Source organism: Petromyzon marinus, chromosome 13, assembly GCF_048934315.1.
Source record: "Petromyzon marinus isolate PM22_M1 ecotype Great Lakes invasive population chromosome 13, UKy_Petmar_22M1.pri1.0, whole genome shotgun sequence".
NCBI lineage: Eukaryota > Metazoa > Chordata > Hyperoartia > Petromyzontiformes > Petromyzontidae > Petromyzon > Petromyzon marinus.
In genome coordinates this window covers 7,720,824-7,746,226 of record NC_133679.1, presented here as the reverse complement: position 1 = coordinate 7,746,226, position 25,403 = coordinate 7,720,824, and the positions used below count along the sequence as shown (strand labels likewise).

Here is a 25,403-nt window from a genome sequence, read left to right as displayed (position 1 = left end):
ATTCACGTAATTATATAAGCTTGCATTGAATACATCAAATCTTAATTCGTTATGGCATTAAATTGTGACCCTGAATCGTGCCAATTCTTTGAATCGCCTGGACTGGGGTGGTTGGAGGCGGGGGAGCTGAATTGTTCCTCCGCTATATTTTTTTTTATACCAATGTGTCCATGGTGTGCAATGCGCTGGCCTTCATTACATAGGAGTTATTACGCATCACAACGTGGTTCTGCATGAGTGAATGGGATCAAGTTTGTTTATGATGCCGGCTTAATCGCCACAGTGGTGCTCCACCGTTGTGTGTGTGTGAAGTCCCGCTGTTGACAGCGGTTGTGTTTGTGTTTGTTCAGCTACCGCTGCTCTCTGGGTGGAGAGGATCTCAATCGCCAGTGGTCCAGCCCAGACCCCGAGCTGCATCCCACCATCTTTCACACGAAAGGGCTCCTGCAGTACTTGGCTAGCATCGCCCACACTCCGCTGGTGAGGATGAAATGAATCCGCCGATTCTCCATGTATTTATTTATTTTCTATCCTTGTTTAATTATGACCGTTGTTTAAATGTTCAAATGGTCACAATTTTCGACACAAACGTTCACTTTGTAAAATGTAAACCGTGCGCTATTTCATGATTTGCGGTTTAATGTTATTTATTTTCTCTCTAATGGTATGTTGCCTCGGGCTGTTCTAAGTTCTGAGTATTAAAGAAGACTTCGCATGTCTTATGAGCAAATATTATTCCATGCAGGGAAGTACGAATCGTTATGTTTACAGAACGCATTAGATGTATTTTTTAAGTCATATATAGACTGAATATATAAACATTTACGAAAGGCAATACAATATAGCGTTCTCGTTTAGACCTGAAATATTTCATCAAAAGCTCAAGTTTATCTGTCTGACAGTTGGGGTAGAGTTTCCACAGTCTTGGCAAATGCATGCAAAGGCGGCAGATGCAAACCCAATACATTTATAGGCAGGATGTAATGTCAGTTAAGTCAGAGAATTGAACTCCCGGTACCCTAGCACTAGCACTGAGGGATAGAATGCCATTATTGGCACGTGAGAGCGTGACTAATAATTTAGATTTCCATCTTCATAGAGTGCAGCTTTGCAAGTCGTTGAAACAGATGTCTCGTGAAATCTGTGATGACGGAGCTGAATGGCTTTCAAGTAAACACTTGGAAGTTTCATTATGCAGGATTATTTTGCATTATTCACATGAGCAGTTTCAGCAAAATAATAAAGCAAATGTTCAGTTCCTGTTGAGATTTTAAAGTCACAACACGTATTACATAAACCACGTGCTAAATTAGAGAGTGTAAAATGTCATGTTTATTTAAAAAAAACGGCCATTCAAACATAAATGAAAGTCAAAAGTGTATTAAAAGGAGTTATTACATAAAGGAAAGGAAAACTTGCCTGGAAAGATTTTGCTTTTATACTCTTGGCTCAAACATGCATTGCATTTAGCGGTTTGATTAATGAGACTTGGCATGCAATGGATCGTTTGGCAATAGGATTGCTGATGTTTTAAACTTCATCTCCAAATTTTTGCCGTAGTTGTAGCCAGACTCATGAAAGTTACCGGGGGACTGACTTTCCAGTGATACTTTCACTGGAAACACCAACACCTCAGTTAGATGTACCCAAATAAAGTTTGATGTGCACATAGTTTATAAAGCCGAGTATTTAAAAGCAATTGTTTTCTTAAAGGTTTCAGTGGGTCTGTCATCTATAACTCAGTTATTTTTTTAGTAAAGTTAACAAATAAAAGCAGTGATCCATATTATTGTTTATATAAAAACATTGTCTTGACTATGTAAACTTAACTTTTTTTGTTATATAAAAGCAGCTTATAGGAAAAATAATCAGACTATCATCGTCCTTACATTATGGATACACTGTGTACGAGTCCAGTGTTAACACTTCAGAAAGCTTCTTTTAGCTGGTGGGTGAGCCTACATGCCATACACAGGCTCCTGTGTTGTTGGATGTAGTGACACATGTCTGTAATTCAGCACTTCAAAGGCCAGGATGGTGCATCACATTTTATTGTGTTATACTCTTAAAACTGTGAGTTGATTCTGGGATGACTGTGTAAAATTGGTTTTAAATTTGTTTGTGTGGACCTCTGTTATCCCCTCCTACGTGTAGGTTTTCTCTGGGTACTCTGGTTTTCTCTCACATTCAAGTACTCATTAAAACAGATTGGCCCATCATTCTGTATAATGCATGGATCTCCTGAAATTTTTGAGAGACTCATTGACTCTTCTGAAGATAAAAATGACATTTATTCAGAATATCCACGTACATGTTTGAACACAGGCAAGCTGAGTATCACTTTGCTTGCTCAAGAGTAATTTCACGTGGAATAATGTGTTGTTTTACACCCCTTGGGCAGGTTTACTGTGACTACCATGGCCACTCGAGGAAGAAGAATGTTTTCTTGTATGGCTGCAGCATGAAGGAGACCATCTGGCAAACTGCTGCTGAGGCCAAAGCATCTTCTGTCTACGAGGATTTAAGCTACAGGGTAGGCGCACCACACACAGTGGTGTCTAGGTTGAGTGCAAATGATGCATTCGGCAACAGGGTGGGATTTTGGATTCATTAAGATCCCGCATAGTAACCATATCGAATGTCTTTGTATGTATGTACAAGTATTGTGTGTGCTTTTAGTTAGGGATTGTTGACAGAAGAGTTTCTTGTGGTCTAATACAATGAAGTAATTTTCTCTGCAGAGAAATAATTCTAGTCATATACATGATACAATTATACGGACATGTCTGAGATTTTCATGATTAAATTAGCTCGACAATATAAAATCTATCCTAGGCAAGATGTCAGTGCTTAACTAGACTACATTAAAAAAAAACGATAAAGGGCATTGAGGAGCATGAGGTAAGATAAATAATAAATATATAAATGAGCCATGTCAAATTATACATGCACAATTGATTACATAGCTCCATAGAGTTATTGCTTTTATTCTCAATACCAAAGGTATGCACGGGTTCATGGTTACATTTAAAATGTTAGTCAATTGGAGGTCCGGATAATTATAGACTGCAATGCCTAGTATCTATGGGTCATGTCTAAGAATTGTGAATGACCGTGTGGCAATGACTATCATCAACAGCCACTGCATCGAGTTACCTTCATGTGTAGGGCCAAAGAATCATGCATATAACAGTCCACAGTTGAGCTCTGAAATTTTTCCTATTGAAATACGTTATGTGCTGTACCTAGCGATGTGAAAGTAGGTAGGTAAATATCTTGCCATACTCACTTAGGATGTACACTTGTTGGAAACCAGCCACTGCATGGTTTTTAGTCTGGTCATCACATTGCCAGTTAATGAATTGTTTTGTAAAACCAAATCTTAACGCAGGTAATTCAATGAGATGTACATGGGCAAAAATTAAGATTTGTTAATTGTTGTAACATTGTAATAGTTAAGTAGAAATTACCGATTTCCAACCGAAATCCCCTGAACAAAGCGAAACGACACAACACATGGTGCAATTCACGTCAAGATTGTTCCATTGCCTCAATGCCAATTTAAATGGCATTACACCAGTTGCTGTTTTAGGTTGTTTCAGCAGATTGACTTTTCTGTGGGGAATTGCCAGTTTGCAACGCTCTGTTGGGTGACTTCTTAATGATTACAAAATAAACAACTTCTTAAATCACAACTGAAATCCACGAGAGAAAAACTGAGCTAATTTGGTTCACCATGCACATTTAAAAGCTATTCCTTGTTGTCGTGTCAGCGTTTTCTTATTGTTTAGAGAAATAATATCCAAACAATGCATCCTAAACAAACATCCTTCTTTTCTATATGCACGGCACCCTGTTTTGTGGCACCCTGTTTTGTGTTGCACTTATCAATAATGGTGTGCGAAGTGATTTGGTAAAATACATATCTGGAGTGTTGCCTTTATAATGCAAATTGAGGTTTAGCTTGTGTGTACTTTTACTATTTATACATCTGCTATCTGAATCCTCTCAGTCTAGCGCAGATATTATATAATTATTATTTTCTTATAAGGTTTATGCATGTCCACCGGTCAAAATATCTACTAAATATAATTGTTTAAAGATAAGTTGCTGCTTTTATTCTTGCTAACATAAAAGCTAACAATTTGAAAAACTTTATTCGTCAATAATGTTGCATTGTCATTGTTTACTTTGGGATTTTTGCCAGTCTGTTTTGTATGCTTTACATGTGAACAGCAGTCGAACTACCATAAAAAAAATCAATTTTATTTCAAGAAAGTGGAAATATATAAATTGCCATAGAGTCGAATCTGCTTATAATGTGTGGTGGGTTTTCAAACTACATTACATTAAATGGAATTGGCTATTACCAGAATTAAAGCTGACTTGAAATACCCATGCTCTTTATCACCCCACACATGCCATTTAACAATGATGGACGTATTGTGCACAGTCTGGAAATTTTAAAAAAAAATGATGACACTGACTTTCGTGCAAAAAGCAACTTGATCACGGTCAGCATTGCCACTCGTTCATCATGAGATTGGCGTTGGGGTCATGCTTTTGCTACATTTCTGCGTGACTCGTCTTAGTGGCTGAGTGGCTCAACTGTATAACTTATCGGGGTTAATAGAGTATGGATGCCACGTCGCCACATGACATTAAGTGTGGGACGATGCAAATTGCAGTGCTGTCAAGAGGGTTCTCTGAGAGCCTTAATGATGGTGTGCCACCATCACCGCCACCAAAACTGCTATTCCCATTGCATGTACAGACCTTGCCGAGGATCCTGCACCAGATTGCGCCCGCGTTCTGCCTGAGCAGCTGTAACTTCGTGGTGGAGAAGTCCAAGGCATCCACGGCGCGGGTCGTGGTGTGGAGGGACATCGGTGTGCTGCGTAGCTACACAATGGAGAGCACCTATTGTGGCTGTGACCAGGGCATCTACAAGGTACCTGTGCGTGCCAGGGAGGGATCACATTGGTGGTACCTGGAATTCAGTTCCATAGAGATATGGTATTTTTGTTCACTTCAATTATGCATTTATGTGCAAAAAAACACAATTGCAATGACCGCTTTGACCTATTTTTCCCTTCATTTGACTATATACGCCTATTATTATCCCAATCGTCAAAAGTGAGACTGATGAAAAAAGAGACAATTTCCAAATATCATTATTTAGCTGACCTTGTTCCTTCCGATTCCTATGGCATGATACAAATCTGTTGGTTTGGTGGTTTGAAAACCTGTTATTTTAAATATGTGGCCATCATGTACAACCAATGTATTGTTTGGTATCTATAGTGACCAATGGCATGAAGCCCTGATGGATTGTCTTCATAGTACATATTCAATGTGCAACACATAGGTATGGCAAGATAGTCATTGGCATGACATTGCAGTTGTAACACTATGTTTAATCCCGTTGATGACAATGCGGAATTAATAATGTCATGTCACAGATTAAATTGCTTCATACCAATGTTGTGTATATTGGACTGCTATGTAAAAATAAACCACAATTGTATGTTGGGCGAACACATGTTTGTAAGCAGGACAATTGGGAAATATCGCTTTAAACTTGACATGGTGTTTATAATTGGAAACAGTTGCCAGAGAGCTTGCAGGGATAGAAATTTAATTTCTGGTGTGTAAAAAGAGGTCAAATTACTCCATGCACTGCTTAGGCCCTGGGAAATGTTCAAGTGAAATCAACAACGGCTTGGAATACGTCCTCTCCTTGTTGTTTTTTCAGTGTAAGAGAAAAAATAAGTTTCAGTAATTAAAGTGTTTAAAAGGCATCCTGAGCAACAAATCACTTAGCTACAAAAAAGGGAGGGTGAAGAGGGGGCAAAATAAAGAAGAAGAAGAAGCAGCAAAAAAAATCCAACAGCAATGATAATTGCTAACACTTTAACGCAACCAAGTCCAAAATCTAATCCCGAGTAAAGTCTTGGTTCATAACAGGGCGGGCGGGCGGGCGTGCGTGCGTGAATGGTGCCAGGGAAGCCAGATGGGTTCCCAGGAGCTGGAAGAGATGGGAGCCAAGTTCTGCGTGGCTCTGCTTCGTCTCAAGAGCTCTCTCGCACCGGCTGAGAGTTTGCTGCTGCCCCAACGTGGGGCCTGGGCCGGACCTGACCCCGACACCATCGAGACTGTGTACAAGCCCTCACGGTGAGCCACACGCCCCCGGTCCACCGGGGTCAGAATGCGTTAATTTCTGCTGACAATGTTTTATGGGGGGGACTAGCAACATTTTAGAGTGATGTTCAGTTTATATGTCAAATCAAATTGCTTTGGAAAATGCGATGTGATTTCAGAGATGTTTCTGCGATCGTGGCTTATATGTTTTTTTTTTATGCACGCTTGAAGTGCAGTGACTCGGGTGGAGAGTTGTGAGATTATTTATAAATGGAGCCATCATGATAAGGGATTGTCTTGGGTGTAAAGGATTCACCTAGTGCTTTAGTGACTTGTCGCAATTCGATTCAAGGATCAATCCTAGTTTAAACATTGCGGTGAATGCTCACGCGTTTGTTGGCCGCAGGATTAGTGTGAAGTCCATAACATGCAAACATTAATGTTGATTCTTACACACGCAGTTTGATGCATGTTTCGTAAGCTTCTGAGTCTATAGTAATCGATGATTCAATGTTTGTTCCACCTCTATCGGACCCCATAAAAATGTACTATCCCTTTTGTGGCAATTTCTTTGATGAAGTCCTTGTCATTCATTTGTTGGCTTGAAGGATTTCGGAATTCCGCATTAATGTAGCCTGGTTGCAGTCACACTCAGGGAATATACTTCTTCTCAAGGGCACCGTGACACGCTTGCTGAATGTATTTTTCTTTTTGCTACTTGTATTGTTGAGAGCATACAGCATAACATCACCCCCGCTTATTCATGGCAAATAATAATGAGGTCGTTATTGCGGGGGCAGGGCACCCATTGAAACAAGTTGCACATAAACACTTGACATCACTCACTTGGGATTACACCGCAATCACAGGCCCCTACTGGCAGACTAATGCCCGTTTGCCGGCCAGGTGCTAAGCTACAGTGAGGGAAAAAAAGTATTTGATCACCTGCTGATTTTGTACGTTTGCCCACTGACAAAGAAATGATCAGTCTTTAATTTTAATGGTAAGTTTATTTGAACAGTGAGAGACAGAATAAGAACAACAGAATCCAGAAAAACGCATGTCAAAAATGTTATAAATTTATTTGCATTTTAATGAGGAAAATAAGTATTTGACCCCTCTGCAAAACATGACTTAGTACTTGGTGGCAAAACCCTTGTTGGCAATCACAGAGGTCAGACGTTTCTTGTAGTTGGCCACCAGGTTTGCACACATCTCAGGAGGGATTTTGTCCCACTCCTCTTTGCAGATCTTCTCCAAGTCATTAAGGTTTCGAGGCTGACGTTTGGCAACTCGAACCTTCAGCTCCCTCCACAGATTTTCTATGGGATTAAGGTCTGGAGACTGGCTCGGCCACTCCAGGACCTTAATGTGCTTCTTCTTGAGCCATTCCTTTGTTGCCTTGGCCGTGTGTTTTGGGTCATTGTCATGCTGGAATACCCATCCACGACCCATTTTCAATGCCCTGGCTGAGGGAAGGAGGTTCTCACCCAAGATTTGACGGTACATGGCCCCGTCCATCGTCCCTTTGATGCGGTGAAGTTGTCCTGTCCCCTTAGCAGAAAAACACCCCCAAAGCATAATGTTTCCACCTCCATGTTTGACGGTGGGGATGGTGTTTTTGGGGTCATAGGCAGCATTCCTCCTCCAAACACGGCGAGTTGAGTTGATGCCAAAGAGCTCCATTTTGGTCTCATCTGACCACAACACTTTCACCCAGTTGTCCTCTGAATCATTCAGATGTTCATTGGCATTCTTGGTGACTATGGTCCCAGCTGCCTTGGGATCATTGACAATATCCTCCCGTGTAGTTCTGGGCTGATTCCTCACCGTTCTCATGATCATTGCAACTCCACGAGGTGTGATCTAGCATGGAGCCCCAGGCCGAGGGAGATTGACAGTTCTTTTGTGTTTCTTCCATTTGCGAATAATCGCACCAACTGTTGTCACCTTCTCATCAAGCTGCTTAGCAATGGTCTTTTAGCCCATTCCAGCCTTGTGTAGGTCTACAATCTTGTCCCTGACATCCTTGGAGAGCTCTTTGGTCTTGGCCATGGTGGAGAGTTTGGAATATGATTGATTGTTTGCTTCTGTGGACAGGTGTCTTTTATACAGGTAACAAGCCGAGATTAGGAGCACTCCCTTTAAGAGTGTGCTCCTAATCTCAGCTCGTTACTTGTATAAAATACACCTGGGAGCCAGAAATCTTTCTGATTGAGAGGGGGTCAAATACTTATTTCCCTCATTAAAATGCAAATCAATTTATACAATTTTTGACTTGCGTTTTTCTGGATTTTGTTGTTGTTATTCTGTCTCTCACTGTTCAAATAAACCTACCATTAAAATTATCGACTGATCATTTCTTTGTCAGTGGGCAAACGTACAAAATCAGCAGGGGATCAAATACTTTTTTCCCCTCACTGTACCTTGTGCCCACAGCCACAGCCACCACTGGGGGTGCTCATTCAAGTGTATTGCGATGAGATGTAATGTGCAGGGCACCTGAGATGCCCCTGCGTAATTGGCGCTATATTTAAAACAATAATACATTTATGATCATTATCTCTCTGTATATTAGATGGTAACCCATTGAAAATCATGACTTATTGGCAAGTCATGATTACAAGTCATGACTTTACCGAAAAAACCAAAGAGTATGAGACAGAGCTGACTAAAAGCAGTTACTTAGGAGGCAGTTGTTAATATTCTGCATTTTATTTGTGGGTAATTCTATAATATAAGTAGGCTTTGATGGTGGCACACCATTGCATATTCACTTGAGTAATGACACTTCTTTTTTAAATGTCCAAAGCATAGCCGATGGCAAGCTCTGGTAATTTCTCACAGACATTCCTGGGCATCTGCAGGAATCAAACTGTCATTTGCGTGCAAACTGGATCAGTGGTGAAAGCTATAACCTCCTGGCCACCCTGGCACTCCTGATGTTGGACAATTACTCATGGCAGATTTAAACCTGCTGTCTTATATAAATAATGGCGTCACCAGTTCAAAGCACCTGCACGTGCCGTTTATAGTTTGAGCATTGGGACCTGTGTTGTGAATCACAAAAAAACAAATGGTGGTGATGACCAGTTCCCAACATTAACCCTATCTTCTCATATAAAAGCATGAGCTACAAGGTTGTGTGGATTGTTACGGTGTCTTAACAATCCCGTACGTGCATCTGTGTTGTGCATGTGTGTGTGTATACATGTTTGGGTGCATGTGGGAGCAGTGGTTTTATTTCACCGCACTACAAATCTGGCTGCCTGGGTTAAAATCCTATTCACGCATTAACATGAGTGGCAAGTGATATCTGGATTGATCTTGGGCCTCCTCCAGGTCGACGCAGCCTTAAACGAGTCCCTGGCGCGACACATAGAACATAAACACTGTGGAGACAAAGGCGGCCTGGCATGGTGTTGGCTACACCACCTCCTCACGTGCTGTGCCGGGCTTCATACTTGCATGCTAACCGCACTTGCCTCAACAGTCTCTTAAAAGGCTACGCAGGGTATATGTGTGTGTGCAGGAGTGAGTGGGTTCCTCTCGAAGCCTTACTTTTCTGTGAAGAAGGACCATTGCTTGAATCGTTTCCTATTACATATATACACAAAAATCTATTGCAAGCAGTGTAATTAATGGTTGTGCGTTGAGTTTTTGTTAACGGCCACATGGGGGTTGGCGGTGGTGGTGGTGGTGGTTCCGTGTCTCTGTGCATGCTGGTGAGCAGGTTCTTCTCGCTGGAGGATGAGCCGCGCTTCGCCGAGGAGATCGACTACAGCGCCGAGAGCCTGGACGAGCAGGAAGGCGGAGACGACGATGCCGCCGTTGCCGCCGCCGCCGCTGCTGCTGCGCCAGACGATAGTGACGAGAACCGGCCACCACACGTGCTCACCGGTCGCAGGGAGTGCTGTTAGAGGCGCGGTGGGGTCACGACCCCTCGCTCACTCTGCAGTGCTGGGGGTGGGGGTTGGTGGCTGCTGTCTTGCTCCGTAAAGAAATCCGCAGCCGAGGTTTATTTCTAAAAATTGGTAAATGTTGCTTGGTTCGTAAGTTTATATTTTATTAAGGAAATTATTGTAATTTTTTTTTATGTGTCCAGAACATCAGTAAAAGCAAGAAATGTGTACTAACAGGGTAATGTAAAAAAAAAATACAGTTTCAGGTTAATTGTAAAATTCTAATATATTTTGCTAACTCATATAATTGAAATATACTCATGTTATTGATTGCATCGTCGAAAATATAGGATGCACAATAATGGTGTTGAGACAAAGTAAATACAACTGACACTAAGCCACAATGGTAGCTTATTACAGAGCATGAACAAGAAAGACGAGGCCACATTATGATCATTACAATTATTTCCATAGTAAAATGTTCTTCACATCTACAAGCATTAATTGGAATGAGATACTGTACTTGAAAAAATATTTGGCAACATGCGCAGAGTGTGGGCCCGAGAGCTGTGCATGACAGTGCTTTAAAATCCCATCTCGTGCCTCTGGAGAATGCACTAAAAGGAGCATAGTGCTGTCATGTATAGAGACATGCGCTAACGACAACTGAATCTCACTAAAAGAGGTTAGTGTATCTGAGACATTTTAAAACAGATGCCACTTGAAGCAAATGCAAATAATGTGCATCAGACAAGCGGCCCTCAGAACTCGGCACTCAAAACCAAATCTGTAAAGCAATGGGGCACATTTCCAAGACATAAATGGTACGTTTTAAGTCATTGAGGAAACTTTGACAGGTGAAAAAATGGTTTCATTTTTGCTTTAATTGCCATAATATACTGTACATGGAGGCTGTAAGCATCTCAGAAATATAAAGTAAAAAATACATCACCGTCTTCCTGCCAAAACATATTTACAAACCAAATGAAGGGAAGTAGGATCAAATTATTTTTTGTTCATGCTTCACTGAACATGAAATAACGTGGTTGTGTATGCTGAGCAAAGCATACAAATGAGAGGCATATCTTCATAGAAAATGTCCAAATTAAGGGAGATAGCGGAAGTCACTGAAGCCTTTAAATCATACGCAGGTTAATGCTCATTAAAATATTCAAATTAATAAGAACCTACAGGCTTGGATGAAACGGATCCACATGAACACACAATAATTGCACCAATAGTGCATTTGCCATTCCTTGCACATCACTCGATGGCAAGGCAAGTTTACGATGACTATGATTCATCCTTTACATTTAGTTGAAATGGAATACTTTTGGTCAATAGCACTTTGTGCATGCTGCACGCTAGCCCAGGGTACTCGTATGTCTCAGTAAGGATTCTTTATTTTGCATGGTGTCCTCATCTCGCCAGCTGCCCAAATGTTCAAAGCCCCAGGCAGCTGCGTACAAATCAACACCATGTGAGGGTGCGCCCTAATTTATGGAGCAGGCACACGTCATTCGTGACTGTAGCCCTTGCAGTGGGATGAAAGCAATCGAATAATTGTAGTGCAAGCGTTACCTGCCGAGCACCAGACATGGAAAACAATTTAAAGTTGTGCGATTTTGGCAGGCGATCAATACTTTTATCAAGATTAAATTGAGCTCTTTGCAGACACACACGTGTTGTATTTACAATTTTGGTCCAACTTTTACGCACACCGTTCACTCACTTGAGCCTCTGTTGCGCCATGCAGTCTCTTTATGTGGAAATATGAAGTAATATTTGTCCATTTTTTTTATCTGCTCCTGAATTCTCATAGGAGGTTTCCGTTGGCTGTGCTAATGCTGGAAATGTGCTGTGAGAAAGGAATGGAATGCTTAGTGCAGCTGTAGCACTCCTTGTAAAGCGTTTTCACTCAAACCGTCATGAGCATCAGTTCATTACTGCCGCCCGTGGCAAAAGGCTCGTGCGCATCTGCTCATTTTTTTATGAGGATGCTTGCAGAAGGCTAAATGACAGCTCTTGAAACCACTTTCCTTACATTACTTGACCTGACCTTATTTGTGTTATGCTTAGAGTCTGTAACGAATTTTACATTGAATGTTCTTGAGTCAACTTTTTATGTCGACAACCAAAAACTCACATATTACTGCACTTTGTATGCATTCATGTTATCAAAACCGCAAAGTTGGGGGATGGTAAATATTAAAAAAACACATGCATGGTAACAAATGGTGTATTAGATCGTCTATGCAACATGCAACGAGAACACTTTTTAAAGTCCAATTACATGATTCAAAATTTAGTAATTAATATTTTTTCTTGAGGGAATATGCAATATTATAGATTGCCCAGTGGCTCATGTGCTATTTATCATTCCCCGTATTTTTGGTTTGATTGCAGCCCTCCGTGGGGAAGATAAATAATTCTCCTTGGTCTCTGTTTTGACGTGGTTCTCCCCGCACTGGGGCCGAGTCGATGCTCCACCTGGTACCGTGTTTGTTCGCACGAGAGAGCTCTGTTCTTTATAACCTCAGAGGCAGTAAGGGTAGGGTACACCGCTGCCTCTTTGCATTATCTTTGCTTTCTTTCAACGTCGGGAAAAGTTGGGAAAAGCAGGTAGCACATTTCCAAGCAACACTTGCATTTACAGCCAAATTTGGCATCTGTCTGTGACTGCCACTATAATTAAATTCTTGTTATTCTCATTAAATTAGTCATGCAAAACGAGAGCCGGGGGCAATTATTATTTATTTACATACTTATTTACTTATTTATCAACTTAAGTGGGTGACATTTTTGCACCTGCGCACAACACTTGTGGGGAAGTGAAACATTTGGAGATTTGTGGTGCAGTGCAACGATATTTGGAGGTTTGTGGTGAAATGTGTCTCTATGTTCTGTAGATTTACAAACGGAATGCACCGGTCGGGGGTCTCACCCGGTATTCACAGATACAACTCGGTTCAACGTCGCGTGTGAAAAATAACATGCAGTTACCCCCTGGTGTTTGCAGAGAAACCGTTTTCACAACTTTGGAACTGAAACCACCATAAATAGGCAAATAAATATATAGGCTCACAACTTGAACTTGAGGCCAGACGATCCCGGGTCAATGCTTATAGTGGCACAGCACTAAAGCGTAAACCCACGTGAGAGAGTTGGGGTCTCACTCCAGTCGCCTAACTTTGGCCGAACGGTTATGTACTTTGTGCCCAGCTATCTGCTGCAGGTTTCTAACAACCACCAACGGTTGCATTGTCATTCACTGACTTTTGTACATATCGTGTTTGCAGCGACGTCTGCTTTTGCCGCTGTAAAATGCACAACATTCGAGGGCATTTGATGATGTAAAGTAAGTTCGGTATGGTTAATGTCGTGTAGTTGTATCGTGTAGTCGTGTAGCTGTATGTGGAGGAAAATTGTGGGCTTCTAATCCCTGTTGCAGGGATGCAAGTTGGTATGCAAGCAATCACATGTGTTCGATAGGTCACTTAAACCCTGGTTGTTATACCTCCTCTGTTCTGTAAGCACCAACTTTAGAGCAACTTTGTTTGGAGTCCAGATGTACTGGTGTGAGGTCAAGCAAGGTGATGGACAATTGATCTGCGTTTAACATTCATGCATCAGTCGTTTTGAGTCAGATTTCCTTCTAACATTCTGTACTGGTCAGTAGTAACTTCTGATTCGAATGAACGTTAACACCACTGTTGCAAATGTATGTATTGCATTTTTATTCAAACACGATGGTGGATGGTTCGGTTCAATTCTTATGGTTTTGATTTAGAAACCCTTGGTAAGGTCATTCAAACATTTCTCTTAAATCATGTGCAAAACTTGGAATACACACATTATACATACTATCATTGAAACTCTAAAACTTTCATAATCTCAGAAATATGCAAATATTGTAAATCTCAAACCATGGTAAAATAGTTTGTGTATTAAATAATACATTTTAATTCATTGCTGCTAATATATTTGAATGCCATTTACCATGCTTTACTTTAATCAGAATGTGTTATTTAGGTTTGTTACATCTGTAAAAACGGTCGTGTGAAAGTTTTTTTTTATTTTCTTGCACAAGGTTGCATCAAGGGACGAGACAAAATAACCATCGGCTGATAAATAGTGAAGCGATCTGTTTTTCCCTAGTTGCAACTGACATTTGATCTTTTTCTGTGTTATTATAAATGCAGAGAATTTCACCATGAAAATACATGTATGCAAGATAAGTAATTCTCCACCTCTTGGTTGTAAAACATTCACAGCTTGGTCAAGTTGCTTGGTGGCAGCCGTTAGCGTTAAATTACCTGCTGTGGTGTTCCAGCCATTAATTTCACGGTGTCAAATTCATCAGCAGCAGCAGCATTTCATTTTCGAAGAGATTTTTTAAATTTACATTTTCTCTATATCGGATCAAAAATGTTCTCGTGTCTTTGATATGTTCTGTGTAAATAAGTTGTGCTTCAATAAGGTACAAAAACCAAAGTGGTCTTTTTATTTAGATTTATTTATTGAATACCTTTCACTCTTACAGCAACCAAAATATTGTGGATCTGTATCACACTAGGGCCACATTAATGGGAAAGCAAGACAGGGGTGGAACTTTATAATTTAGTATTGATGAATAAAACATCAAAATATGAGTAAACATCAATATCATAATTGTATTATGTTGTCTTTACACGTGGTGCCAATTATTTTGTGTATACAACTTTTGCATGGTTGCATGACCTTTTTAAAAAACAAATCTTGAGATCAGCTAACTCAAAACAACCTGTTATTTGAATACAGAATTGTTTTATCTTTTGTCAACCTAAATCGTATTTTTGTTCACGATCAAAGGTTCCCTGAGATGCTGGATAATTATACCCAAAGTTGGAAATTTAAGAGCAGGTAATGTAAGAAATTAGATTTTTGGCAGTTTGTGATGATTGATTATTTACAAGAAATATTTCGTTTTTGTTTCATGATTACATATATACACGTAAGTTTATGAGGAGATAACTTTGGAGTGCCTCGTATCTGGCCAATTATACTGGTTTTCTCCTCTCCTGTTTTGTGCCCGAATTAAGTTTACCGTCTAAAAAAAAAAATGCATCTTAATGTTCCTACTATGATGCATGCTATTGCAATGCAGGATTGGTTATTCAGTGTTATTCTCGCAGCCGTATAGTTACGTTTTCAAAATTATAGGTCTTGTTAAAATGTTATCTGCAGACTGTCGTTGTGGTTAAAAGAGCAGCTCGACCTGTCCAATAATATTGGTGCTCTTCCAAGCATCCCAGTGTCGTGCTTTTGTTGTAACCGTGCTTTCGCTATTCACGAAGCAGTCCGTAAAATAGTTTTTGTTTGGGTTAGATCGTGTAAATTTACGTGCTCTCGCCCCAAAAAAACCCTCTTTTGGAACGTTTCATGAATGGATAATATTAGTTTTGAAAGCATACGTGTTCATGAAGTAGTGTTCATCCAACCGGTTACATAGTAGTGTCCCTCACAAAAGGGTGGTTGTTGAATTCCACGGATGTAGTTTTACGTTTTTGTTCATGTAAAATGTGTTAAAAAAAAACATTCACCATATTGTAGGTGTATGTTGACGGATGACATGCAATACTCTGGTCCTTGTGAACCCTCGGTAAATAGAAAAAATGTCCCACGTGTAGGACACAGACTCCGTCTCCAGCAGAGCTCAAGCCTTCGAAAGTCACGTCGGTGCTGACCCCTTGATTGTTACAAACGCGGGATACGTTGCATGCACTCGTGGATTTTTATTTTCCCCTGTTATGCACTCGTGAATTTTAATTCTCCCCTTTTATACTCTGATGTGGATTCTTTCTACATGCAGCCGTGTACATACTTTGCTGTTGATCCGTTAAGTGCTGTATTTTGAGTCTTTGTATAGCCATATGTTATGGCAGATCACACATTGTAATGGTGCACAGCTTATCATTCGCCTGTGTGTTTCAGTAACTAATCTCGTGCTCAATAAAATATATGAAAAATTGTTGCATGTAATAGTAACACATTTTTTTGCGCATTACGCATTGCTCCGGAATTGCTTCAAACCGAAGCGGTTAATCCATCGACAGCAATCTATATGCGTAATATTAATAACTTGGGCAATGGACTATGCATTTTATTATATTATAAATGCGGCGGCTGCTTAGGGATATTAAACATGCATTGTCACGTGACTAGATGACATGTTTTTAACGATGGATCAGTTACCTTTTAGCAAAACTTTTTTATTGAGTCCATTTTAAAGATAGCTTACGAATGAGAATAATATGAAGTTGTAAGAAGAGCAAGATAACTGGTATCATTCATGCTTGCCAAGTTCGGTAAACATGCTTAATTGTATTTTTCTATTTAACCTGTAAGCTCCACAACACTGCTGCTGATGTTAAAATTAAGGTACAAATACCACGCTCAATTTGAAGAGCCGTTTTGAAAGCTTGATCTCGTTATGGGACTGTCTCGGTTCAGTGCCCAATGCACCTATGGTAAATTAAGTCATAAATAAGCATCCTCTATCCCTTTGCAAAACAATTGCCAGTATTTTTTCTCTCCAGCAATCACAACAAATGCCAAGGCAACATGTCCTCTGCTTTGTAGTGGCATACCAAGAATAGATTTTCATCATGGGACCTCCTTTGCCAGTACCAGAGGACGCCAAAAGGCGATTGAGACGAGGCTCGAAAGAAAGCTGTCTCTGGTGTGGACCAATCAGTTTCAAAGACAATGCATAAATTAGCAGAGTAAGTTTTTTGTTTGCATTCTGACCACAAGTATTGTGGTTAATGCAGACATGATTCCTTGTAAAAGGTTTCAGTTTGGTGTTTTAACATCTTCACACCTATTTTGTTGCCAGAAAAAAGGGAAAACCTATTTTCAAGAATTGATATAATTTGTAAATACTGTACTCTTTATAACGCCTGGGTTTTCTTCACGCAAAAAAACGGTATTTAAGGACTTGTGTTCGTAATGCGCACTTATGGGATATGAACATTTAAAGTACAAGGTGGCCTGCGTGTGTTTCAGTGATTACATTGCACGTTGTGCTTTAGGTGATTCGCTCGCGTTGTTGGTCCCTTGTGCTCTGTGTCACATTAAAAACAGCAGGCCCTCTTCCTCATTGGTACTTCAGCAGGAGTAATTACAGAGCCATAGCTTCATCCCTTCCTCCCACTCGGACAGGAAACCCCTTTGATCGCCAAGGAATTCATGCCAGCAACACATGTATGCATGCGGACAGGTGTGTATAGCATGCACGCGTAGTGGATGTCGTGTATGCAGGGTAACAATATATGTTTACATACTGTACATGTAAAACTAACATGACTCAATACTGTAATGTTACATATCTACATTTGTTCTATAAAAAATAATGTCAGATCAAATATACAACAATTATCAGTTCGTATGGGCAAACCCAGGCACACACATAGCGTTATGAAGCTGACTTATTTGCGCAGCCAGCTGATATTATATTGGATTAATATGCCTCTGGTTACGTGTCTCGAGTGCTACATTATACGTTTTCTCCTGTTCAAGGATGTAACCTCAACGTAGTCTGGAGGCTATGACTGCATTTCGTTTTTCGTAGTTGTGCTGTGTGGCTCAGTTGCAGTATAAGACACTCACAATTCCCGATATATTGACTGGATTTGCTTTCTTAAATCTAATTATATCGCGAGACGTGCGTTACACACCAACCTGAAATATGGTCGTAGTTACGTGCTCGTGTGAGCTTGGACGTGGATGTTGGTGCTGTTTTTGGTGAGAAAAAAACTAAAACGAAATCCTATGATGCTGTGTAATTTCCAGTGACGGTGATGATATAAACACCTGGCGTCAAAGTGATAAAAGAAAATGTTAACATAAAAAAATGTTGTATGGAACCATAAGTGTGTCAAGACCTTAGAGAAATAACGCAGTGCAGGTGAGATTTTTTACACATTCCGTTGAGTGTATTTTGAGAAGACATATGAACAGGCTAGCTCTGTCTCTTTGCAGTTCATAATATATCATATTAAACAAGGATCCCTCCCTTCCTAGAAGCTACTTCCAAACAAACATTGACATAAATTAGCAAATTTCATACTTGGGACTGTGCAATTGTCCTAACGACCTCATGCACACGTGGATAACTATTTTGGGTTTCGCCTTTGCAAAGTGTATGCAAGGCGAGCATATGATTCCCCTGTGTTTTGAGGTTTAATTTTGATATGCAAATGAATGTTGAATTAAACATTGCATGGCTTTTATTATTATTTCAAAGTGTGTTGTTTTTATTATACTCTTTAGTTTAGTTCTTTCGGCAAAGTCACGTAGGTATAAAATAAAATAAATTAAATCACGACGTTTCGGGCGCAACACAAGTGCCCGTCATCAGGTGGAAACAACCACAGCAAGAAACAATTGCTGAAGTTTTGATTTAAAGCTTTCGTGACTGCAGTAATTCATATTCTTAGTTTTTTCGGTAAAGTCACGTTGAAGGGAAACAACAAAATAATAAAAAATATATAAAAATATATAAAACAATAAAAATATATATTTTATTATATTGTTGTTTCCCTTCAACGTGACTTTACCAAAAAAAACTAAGAATATGAATTGCTGAAGTGTTGCGCCCGAAACGTGATTTAATTAATTTTATTTTATACCTACGTGACTTTACCGAAAGAACCAAGAGTATGGATCCCTGCAGTCACGAAAACTTCAAATCTAGATTGTGTTGTTTTCATTTGAAAAATAAAGTTTCTTTTTCTGGGAGGAGTATATACTAAAACATTCAAAGGACTGCACCGCTATGCATTGGCCTGTCAGTCATGGATGCATAGTCACCATGTAGTAAGCGGTGGCAATTTGTGTTGGAAAACAACTCCCGTGCTTTGTAGTAAACTTCCCTTAGCCAGATTGCCTGAGGAAAAATAAGTAAATCAAGAGCAAGAACTGCAATTTCACTTTGTATCGAAAAATACATTATCCAGGGACATTAATTTCACCCTCATGTGGGTCCTCATCAGAGTGGTACAGTCCTGGGCCTTGGCCAATGGCAGGGCTAATGTTTTCTTATAAAATAATTTACAAACCCACGTCTGTCGAATACTGAAGGGAACTACCATTCTTTGTCTTTGATGTTCCGTGATATATTTTTTCTTCTTAGAAAATCAGCTATCAGCACTGTCGTTGTGTGCGCATCGACCATCTGTGTCCCTGGCGACTCCGGTGTATTCATGCACAAAATAACTCCATCATGCTTGGAGCCACATTTTCCTTTCCCGGTTCATAAAACGCAGCCAAAATTCTCCTTTAGAGGCCCAGCTTTTGGCAGGAATCCTTTGCAACGGTAATGATGAGTTGTATAGGAGCCAGGCCACATGCCGGCTTGCTGCTGGCATCGAGCAAAGCTACTGGATTTTCTGCCAATATCAAATGTTTTGCCACGTAACTGTCATACATCTGTCAATTTTTACTTGTCAGTTTGTTAGGATTACACAATCGTGAGAAAAAAAATATACACAGGATGTCTGAGTATAGAATAAATACCAAGACTAGTCGGTTTCAGTGGCATTTGAATAGACTTTGTTCTTATAAAAGGCTTATTTCACCCACTATTTAAGACATCCCCAGCGATATGCACACTGGCATGAGTCAATAAACTGTAGGCGTTTTCATGCGGAGAGGAATTGTAAAGCAAAGAAAGAACGGGAACTAGTGTGAGAACAAACCATTGCATTACCACTGGCACCGTACTTAGTGGCATTGCAGTGAGACGGGATTATTTCGCAAGCCATACCAAAAGTCAAATGACATAAAATAGTTTTCCCTTAGCAGAAATCATCCATCGGCAGCAACAGCCGTGGTCAATCCGCTGCTGGATGAAGGCCTTCCTAAGCTGCCGCCACCTCTCACGATCCGGCGATGTAACATTCCACCCCAGCACCTGCACACGAGCTGATCTCATCGTTATATTTTCCTCGGTGGACGTTCTCGTGGACGTGCGTCATTCATTGGCTGCCACTTCGTTATTATTATAGTTGACCATCACTCACCATGCATACTGAGGGACGTGTCCTGCCCAATTCCACTGTACTGTGCTGTGCTTTGATATGCTGTGCCAAAAACAATAACAAGCCACTCACGGTATTGCTTATAATTGAAATGTACGGACGAGGTGAATCAATTTAGTGTTTGTTTAAGGACAACCGTTACTATAATCTGACTTTCAGTTAGACTGGAGGCCACTACAGTGGTCCTGACGTGACCACGGCACAAATGGGACATCTGACTTGCGTGGGATTTTTTTCTGCGTAAAAAACTGAGAAGTATTGAATCGTAAATATTGGCGAACATGATTCACGAACGGAGTTTTTCCACATTGGCACGAGAGCTCGGCAGTTGGGCTGATATATATATTTTTTGTTCACATCACTCACCGCTCCCAAGCGAAGCGTCATCACATTTGCAGAAGCTCGTGAGGCTGCTTGAGCCGACTTGCCCCTGTGCACGATCCTGCCCTGCACCACAACATTATTTAGGCGTTTATTTATTCATTTATTTATTTTCACGCCAGTAAAATGTACCTGAAAGTTATATGCTGTATCCATCTTTAATATGTAGACGTCCTGTTCCATTGTAAATCATTACCACGCCCTCCCGTTTTGTTAGGATGCAGCAGTTTGACTCTCCACGCCTGACGTGTTTCTACGTTATAGAGTCCATGCCGTGTTTCCTCATTTCCATGATTGATGTTTACAAAGCATAATTAAGTACTATGGCTCAACATGTACTCACATACCAAATCAGAAGAAAAAAGACCGTGAAAGAAAGCTGCCTCTGGTGTGGACCAATTAGTTTCAAAGGCAATCCATATAATATCAGAGTACGTTTTTTGTTTGCATTCTGACCACAGGCATTGTGGTTAATGCAGACATCATTCCTCGTAAAAGGCTTCAGTTCGGTGTTTTAACATCTTAACACCTATTTTGTTGCCAGAAAAAGGGGAAACCCCTATTGTCAAACTTGGGTGAGTTATGTTGCCCAATATTATGATTATTTTCATTCACTCTAAACATCACCGGTTGACACCATGACCACATTACCTTCTCTGGACAATCAGCTCACGTAAAATGAATTTGTATAAAAACCCGTACATCAAATGCAGTATTTATATTTGTACAAAGTACACAACTTTTAACTGAACAGAAAATCAATACATAAATTTTAGACAGCTAAATTAGTTTTTATTTTACTATTCCTCGGCAGTGACAATGTGACAAGCTGCTAGCTAATTGATTTTGTTGCTTTATTCTGTGCACAGGTCTTGTATTGATCGGAGCTGAAGTATGTTTACTTGAGCTACAGAGAATTTGAAATCATTTAATCAACGCAGCGAGCGCCGTTTGTATGAGCGGGCATAGAAGACTCAGCTCCAATAGCTCAATAAACAAGGCAGAGTACAGAATGATGATGAAGATGCTGAGGAACGTAGATTCAGAATTGGCCACTTACCTGCCGAGGTTAAACCCTGAACTGCGGCATCAAATTAATGATGCTAATCACGGGTTCTCTTGGAGTAAGTAGTGCTCGTTTTTATCATAAATAATCCAGATGGTTTGTACAGTATGTTTTAAGCGTGTGAAAGGTGAAGGCGCCAGCATGAAAATCCTTGCTAACGCCACTGCTGGCATAAGGTCACCCACTAGAAGGGGCTTTATGGAGTCCTCTCTCGAGGGTATTTTGGCCGACTCTGCCACGTTGGCTCGATTTTCTTTTTTTAAAGAGGTGGCCTATACATCCTTGAAGAGGTGGGAGTACCCACCACGCATGACCTATCAATAGAATTACTGTGGTTGTACCATCTTATGGGAATAAAAAAGAAAAGGAAATACGTCCCGATGTTTCACCCGGTGACCTCTAAATGTCAAATCTTGTGTGCTAACCATTAAACCACAGCAGAATCTTAAGCATGTGTACTAACATTGATTTTTATATTCTAACAGTATACATTATCATGCAGCGTAGATCTATTTAGCTTATTACACAGTACGCTATTTTAAAAGTTATTCAACAATGCAATTTCCCCGTGTCTGCATTAATTTTGTAATGAGTAATTATTTCGCTGTATGGCATGGCATAATAGGAGATTATAATAAATAACTAGAAATCACCCTCATTATGTCTCGGTGATTGCAATAAGCTTGGAACAATTTTATAAAGTAAAGGCAGCAATATCAAAATTACAAGCAGAACGGAATGTTAATTGCAACATTTGTCAAATGTGGGAGTAGGTGTGATCCGACATTCACTGTAGGCCTGTGCAGCTCATTGGCACTTCATGGTTACGTAGCTACAAAAACATGCGATACTAATACATAATAAACGTGTGATCAGACTGCTATGACAAAAAATAGCTCAGAGCCGGCCGAAGATCTCTCAACGCTGTGTTGGTCATGGGCAGGGGCCAGCAGCCTGCGGCTTCTGAGCTGCATGAGGCTCTGTGAGGACTGCTTCGTGGCGTTACTTATTAAGGACCGCCGTCTCGTATTCACGTGGCATTGCGGATCTTGAAACATGAGGGGGTTTTTTTTCACAGAATTAGAAAAAAACGGCTCTTCTTGTTATTTTGGTTGCCGACCTCCCGGCCATGTGGGTAGTTTTTTACGTACATCTCCGCGCACTCGTGAGCGTGGCTTGGTAAAAGTGTGGCTTGGTAAAAGTGTGCATCACGAATGATGTTAGCCGTGACGGGGAATCAAACTTGTAAAAAGGTTTCAGTTTTGTTGCCAGAAAAAAAGGGAAAACTCTATTATTACATTTTGGTACTGGCAAAGGAGGTCGAATGATGTAGATCCTCACCCCGAGCCCTCATTACTTTGATAATGCATTGTCTTTGAGCTGTACCCTTTTGGCGTCATCTGGTCGAGCACCAATTGGGTCGAGGCTCAAAAGAAAGCCGTCCCTTGGTGTGGACCAATCAGTTTCAAGGACAATGCATATATTATCATAGTATGTTTTTTGTTTGCATTTTGACTGCAGGTATTGTGGTTAATGCAGACATGAATCCTTGTAAAAAGGTTTTAGTTTTGTTGCCTGAATTTTTTCACTAATGTCAGATTATCTTTATGAAATTAACTAGGTTTGCATATTGCAGTGGAGATCTAAAATGAGTCAATTACTGTTTTAAAATGTAAATGCTCATGCTTTATCAGAAATATAGGCTTAACGAATAAGAGTTAAAATCGACTCTTAAAATACCGGATGAAGTGCATTTTTTGCGTGGAATGGTCCCATTCGGATCGATTGTTCCAGTGATTGGAACATGATTAACAAACCAGTAAACGGAAGGGCTTACAGTCACTTTGTAGCTAACAAGTAACCAATTATCATGCAATTAAGCACATGGAACCTTTGGGCATGGCTAATGTTACCGTCATAACGGATGCCCGTACTTTTGTTTCTCATGGATTTCCCTTGCAAGAAGAGTCGTTGCGGTGAAAATCAAAGTATTTCATGTTGTTTCATTTTGACTTTGCAAGAGCATATGAAGGCACGACACAATTAAAACTGCATATCATGTACGTTTCTTGTTTAAAACGTTACAGGGCATATGAAGGTCAGGCAGATATTTTACAGGGATGATTATCCAATTTCATTGAAACATTTGTCATATTTACTGTGTAAGTCAGAGGAGGTTGCAGCTTCAGAGGCGGTCGGCTGCTCAAAAGTTTTCTAGCTGACGACTGTGGGCTCGTCTCAGGACGGTTTCCTGTAATAATCTGTGAAGATAAAAACTCAGAAAATGAACACGTCTCACGTCACAGGATAGATCAGCACTGAATACAATTGCATTTTTGGTGCTAGTTACGCACCAGTTCGCCAGAGCAGTGGTGCAGTGGTTCGTGTACAGATCGGCCGCAGCATTCGGGTGCCCAGAAAGGGTTGCGGCCAGCTTCTCAGGCTGGGGCTTTTCTTCCAAACTAAATTATAGGTCTAAGAGCGAGGTCGAGGAAAACCCAGAATTTATGATCATTGTAAGAGCTATTACTTTGCTGTCAAACGCTGGTTAGGCACGTTTGTTCAATTATAAAATTTGTAAAAAAAAAACATTAATAAGACACTGTGGATATTATAACAGCCTAAGGTGGTGATCAGGTCAATCGCTTTATCATTTTGGCTGCATTCAATAATCAACCGTTGTGTTCTTTTTTGTTGTTGCGTGTCAAGTTGATGTTTTTCTTTTTCTTCCACCGGAAAAAAGCGCCACGGTAACACGTGACAGGGAATGATTTACGAACCGAATTAGTCACGAGGCAAATAACTTTATGCAAATTGATGTGCGGGTCACGACAGGTGTTAATTCAAGAATAGCATCGTTTAATTGTACCGTCACACAGTGATGGATTCAGAGATGGAACTGTGTCCATCAAGCCAAGCGCTAATTCCCATTAATAGAGGCTCGAAAGTTTTCTGGCGTGTCACAGCATTTACAATATCTAAAATACAAACATGTGCTTTGCATTAACAGTGTACACAATTGGTGGTGGACAGGGAAACAATGAAAACCAAACCCATTGTTTTATTACGATTGTTCTTTGTCATCTTTGTTAAATATTGGCAAGATTCCAGATATTCATCACTGGTTCACCAACCTCGACATTCACATTTAAACAATGATGATGAACTCCCGACCATACAAAAGAGGTGTAGTTGCACCACACTAGGTTTATATTTGCTTACGAATACATACAACTGTAAGTTCTATGCTACTAATGTAGTGCTATGCGATGCCATATTCATGGTGCCATGCAAGGGGTTGAACTTATTGGGTTTTTGAGTCGGCTACGGTTCAATAGATTCAAAGTGGTTTGCAAAGGTTCTGTTCTTGTGAATCGTTTGCTAAAATTGTTAAAACCGGTTCAAATTTGCAGATTTGCCTACATTGCAGGCTGCACGGGAGGCTTTGATTTTGTTCGTTTTGATATTTTGTGAGCCATTGCGCAATGTTTATTGCAAAGCAGAGAGATGTGTTTAAAACACTTCAAACCCGATTCTCTCTCTGTGTTGCAACTTGCAAGAAACGGTGAGATGGAGATACAGAGAGAACTGTAGATGTAGGGGCACAGAGTGTGGCCATGTCACCTTGTGGCCTTGTGTTGATTCAATGCCGAGTACTGCAGCTCTGTGTACTCGGCGTCGCACTTAATGACTGAGGGAACACCACTAATGTGCCCACTAGCATGATTGGTTAGAACTGAAACTGGCTGAGGGATCATGGCCATTCTTACTTTCAACACCCCAACTACAAAGAGCCATATATGTTTTTGATTCCCCCCCCCCCCATAAAAC

General features: G+C 40.4%; 1 protein-coding gene across 5 annotated transcripts in view; it reads left to right on the top strand.

Annotated features, from left to right (window-relative positions):
- AGTPBP1 (ATP/GTP binding carboxypeptidase 1) overlaps positions 1 to 16,053 on the top strand; it is a 72,629-nt gene extending 56,576 nt beyond the window's left edge. For all 5 annotated transcript variants that reach the window (XM_032953294.2, XM_076066828.1, XM_032953293.2 and 2 more), the window contains 5 exons: positions 351 to 480; positions 2,402 to 2,533; positions 4,775 to 4,951; positions 6,005 to 6,174; positions 9,875 to 16,053. In XM_032953294.2, the coding sequence (XP_032809185.1) occupies positions 351 to 480; positions 2,402 to 2,533; positions 4,775 to 4,951; positions 6,005 to 6,174; positions 9,875 to 10,061 (796 nt within the window). In that variant the 3' untranslated portion in view covers positions 10,062 to 16,053. The remainder of the gene's footprint in view (positions 1 to 350; positions 481 to 2,401; positions 2,534 to 4,774; positions 4,952 to 6,004; positions 6,175 to 9,874) is intronic.
- The last annotated feature ends 9,350 nt before the right edge of the window (positions 16,054 to 25,403 follow it).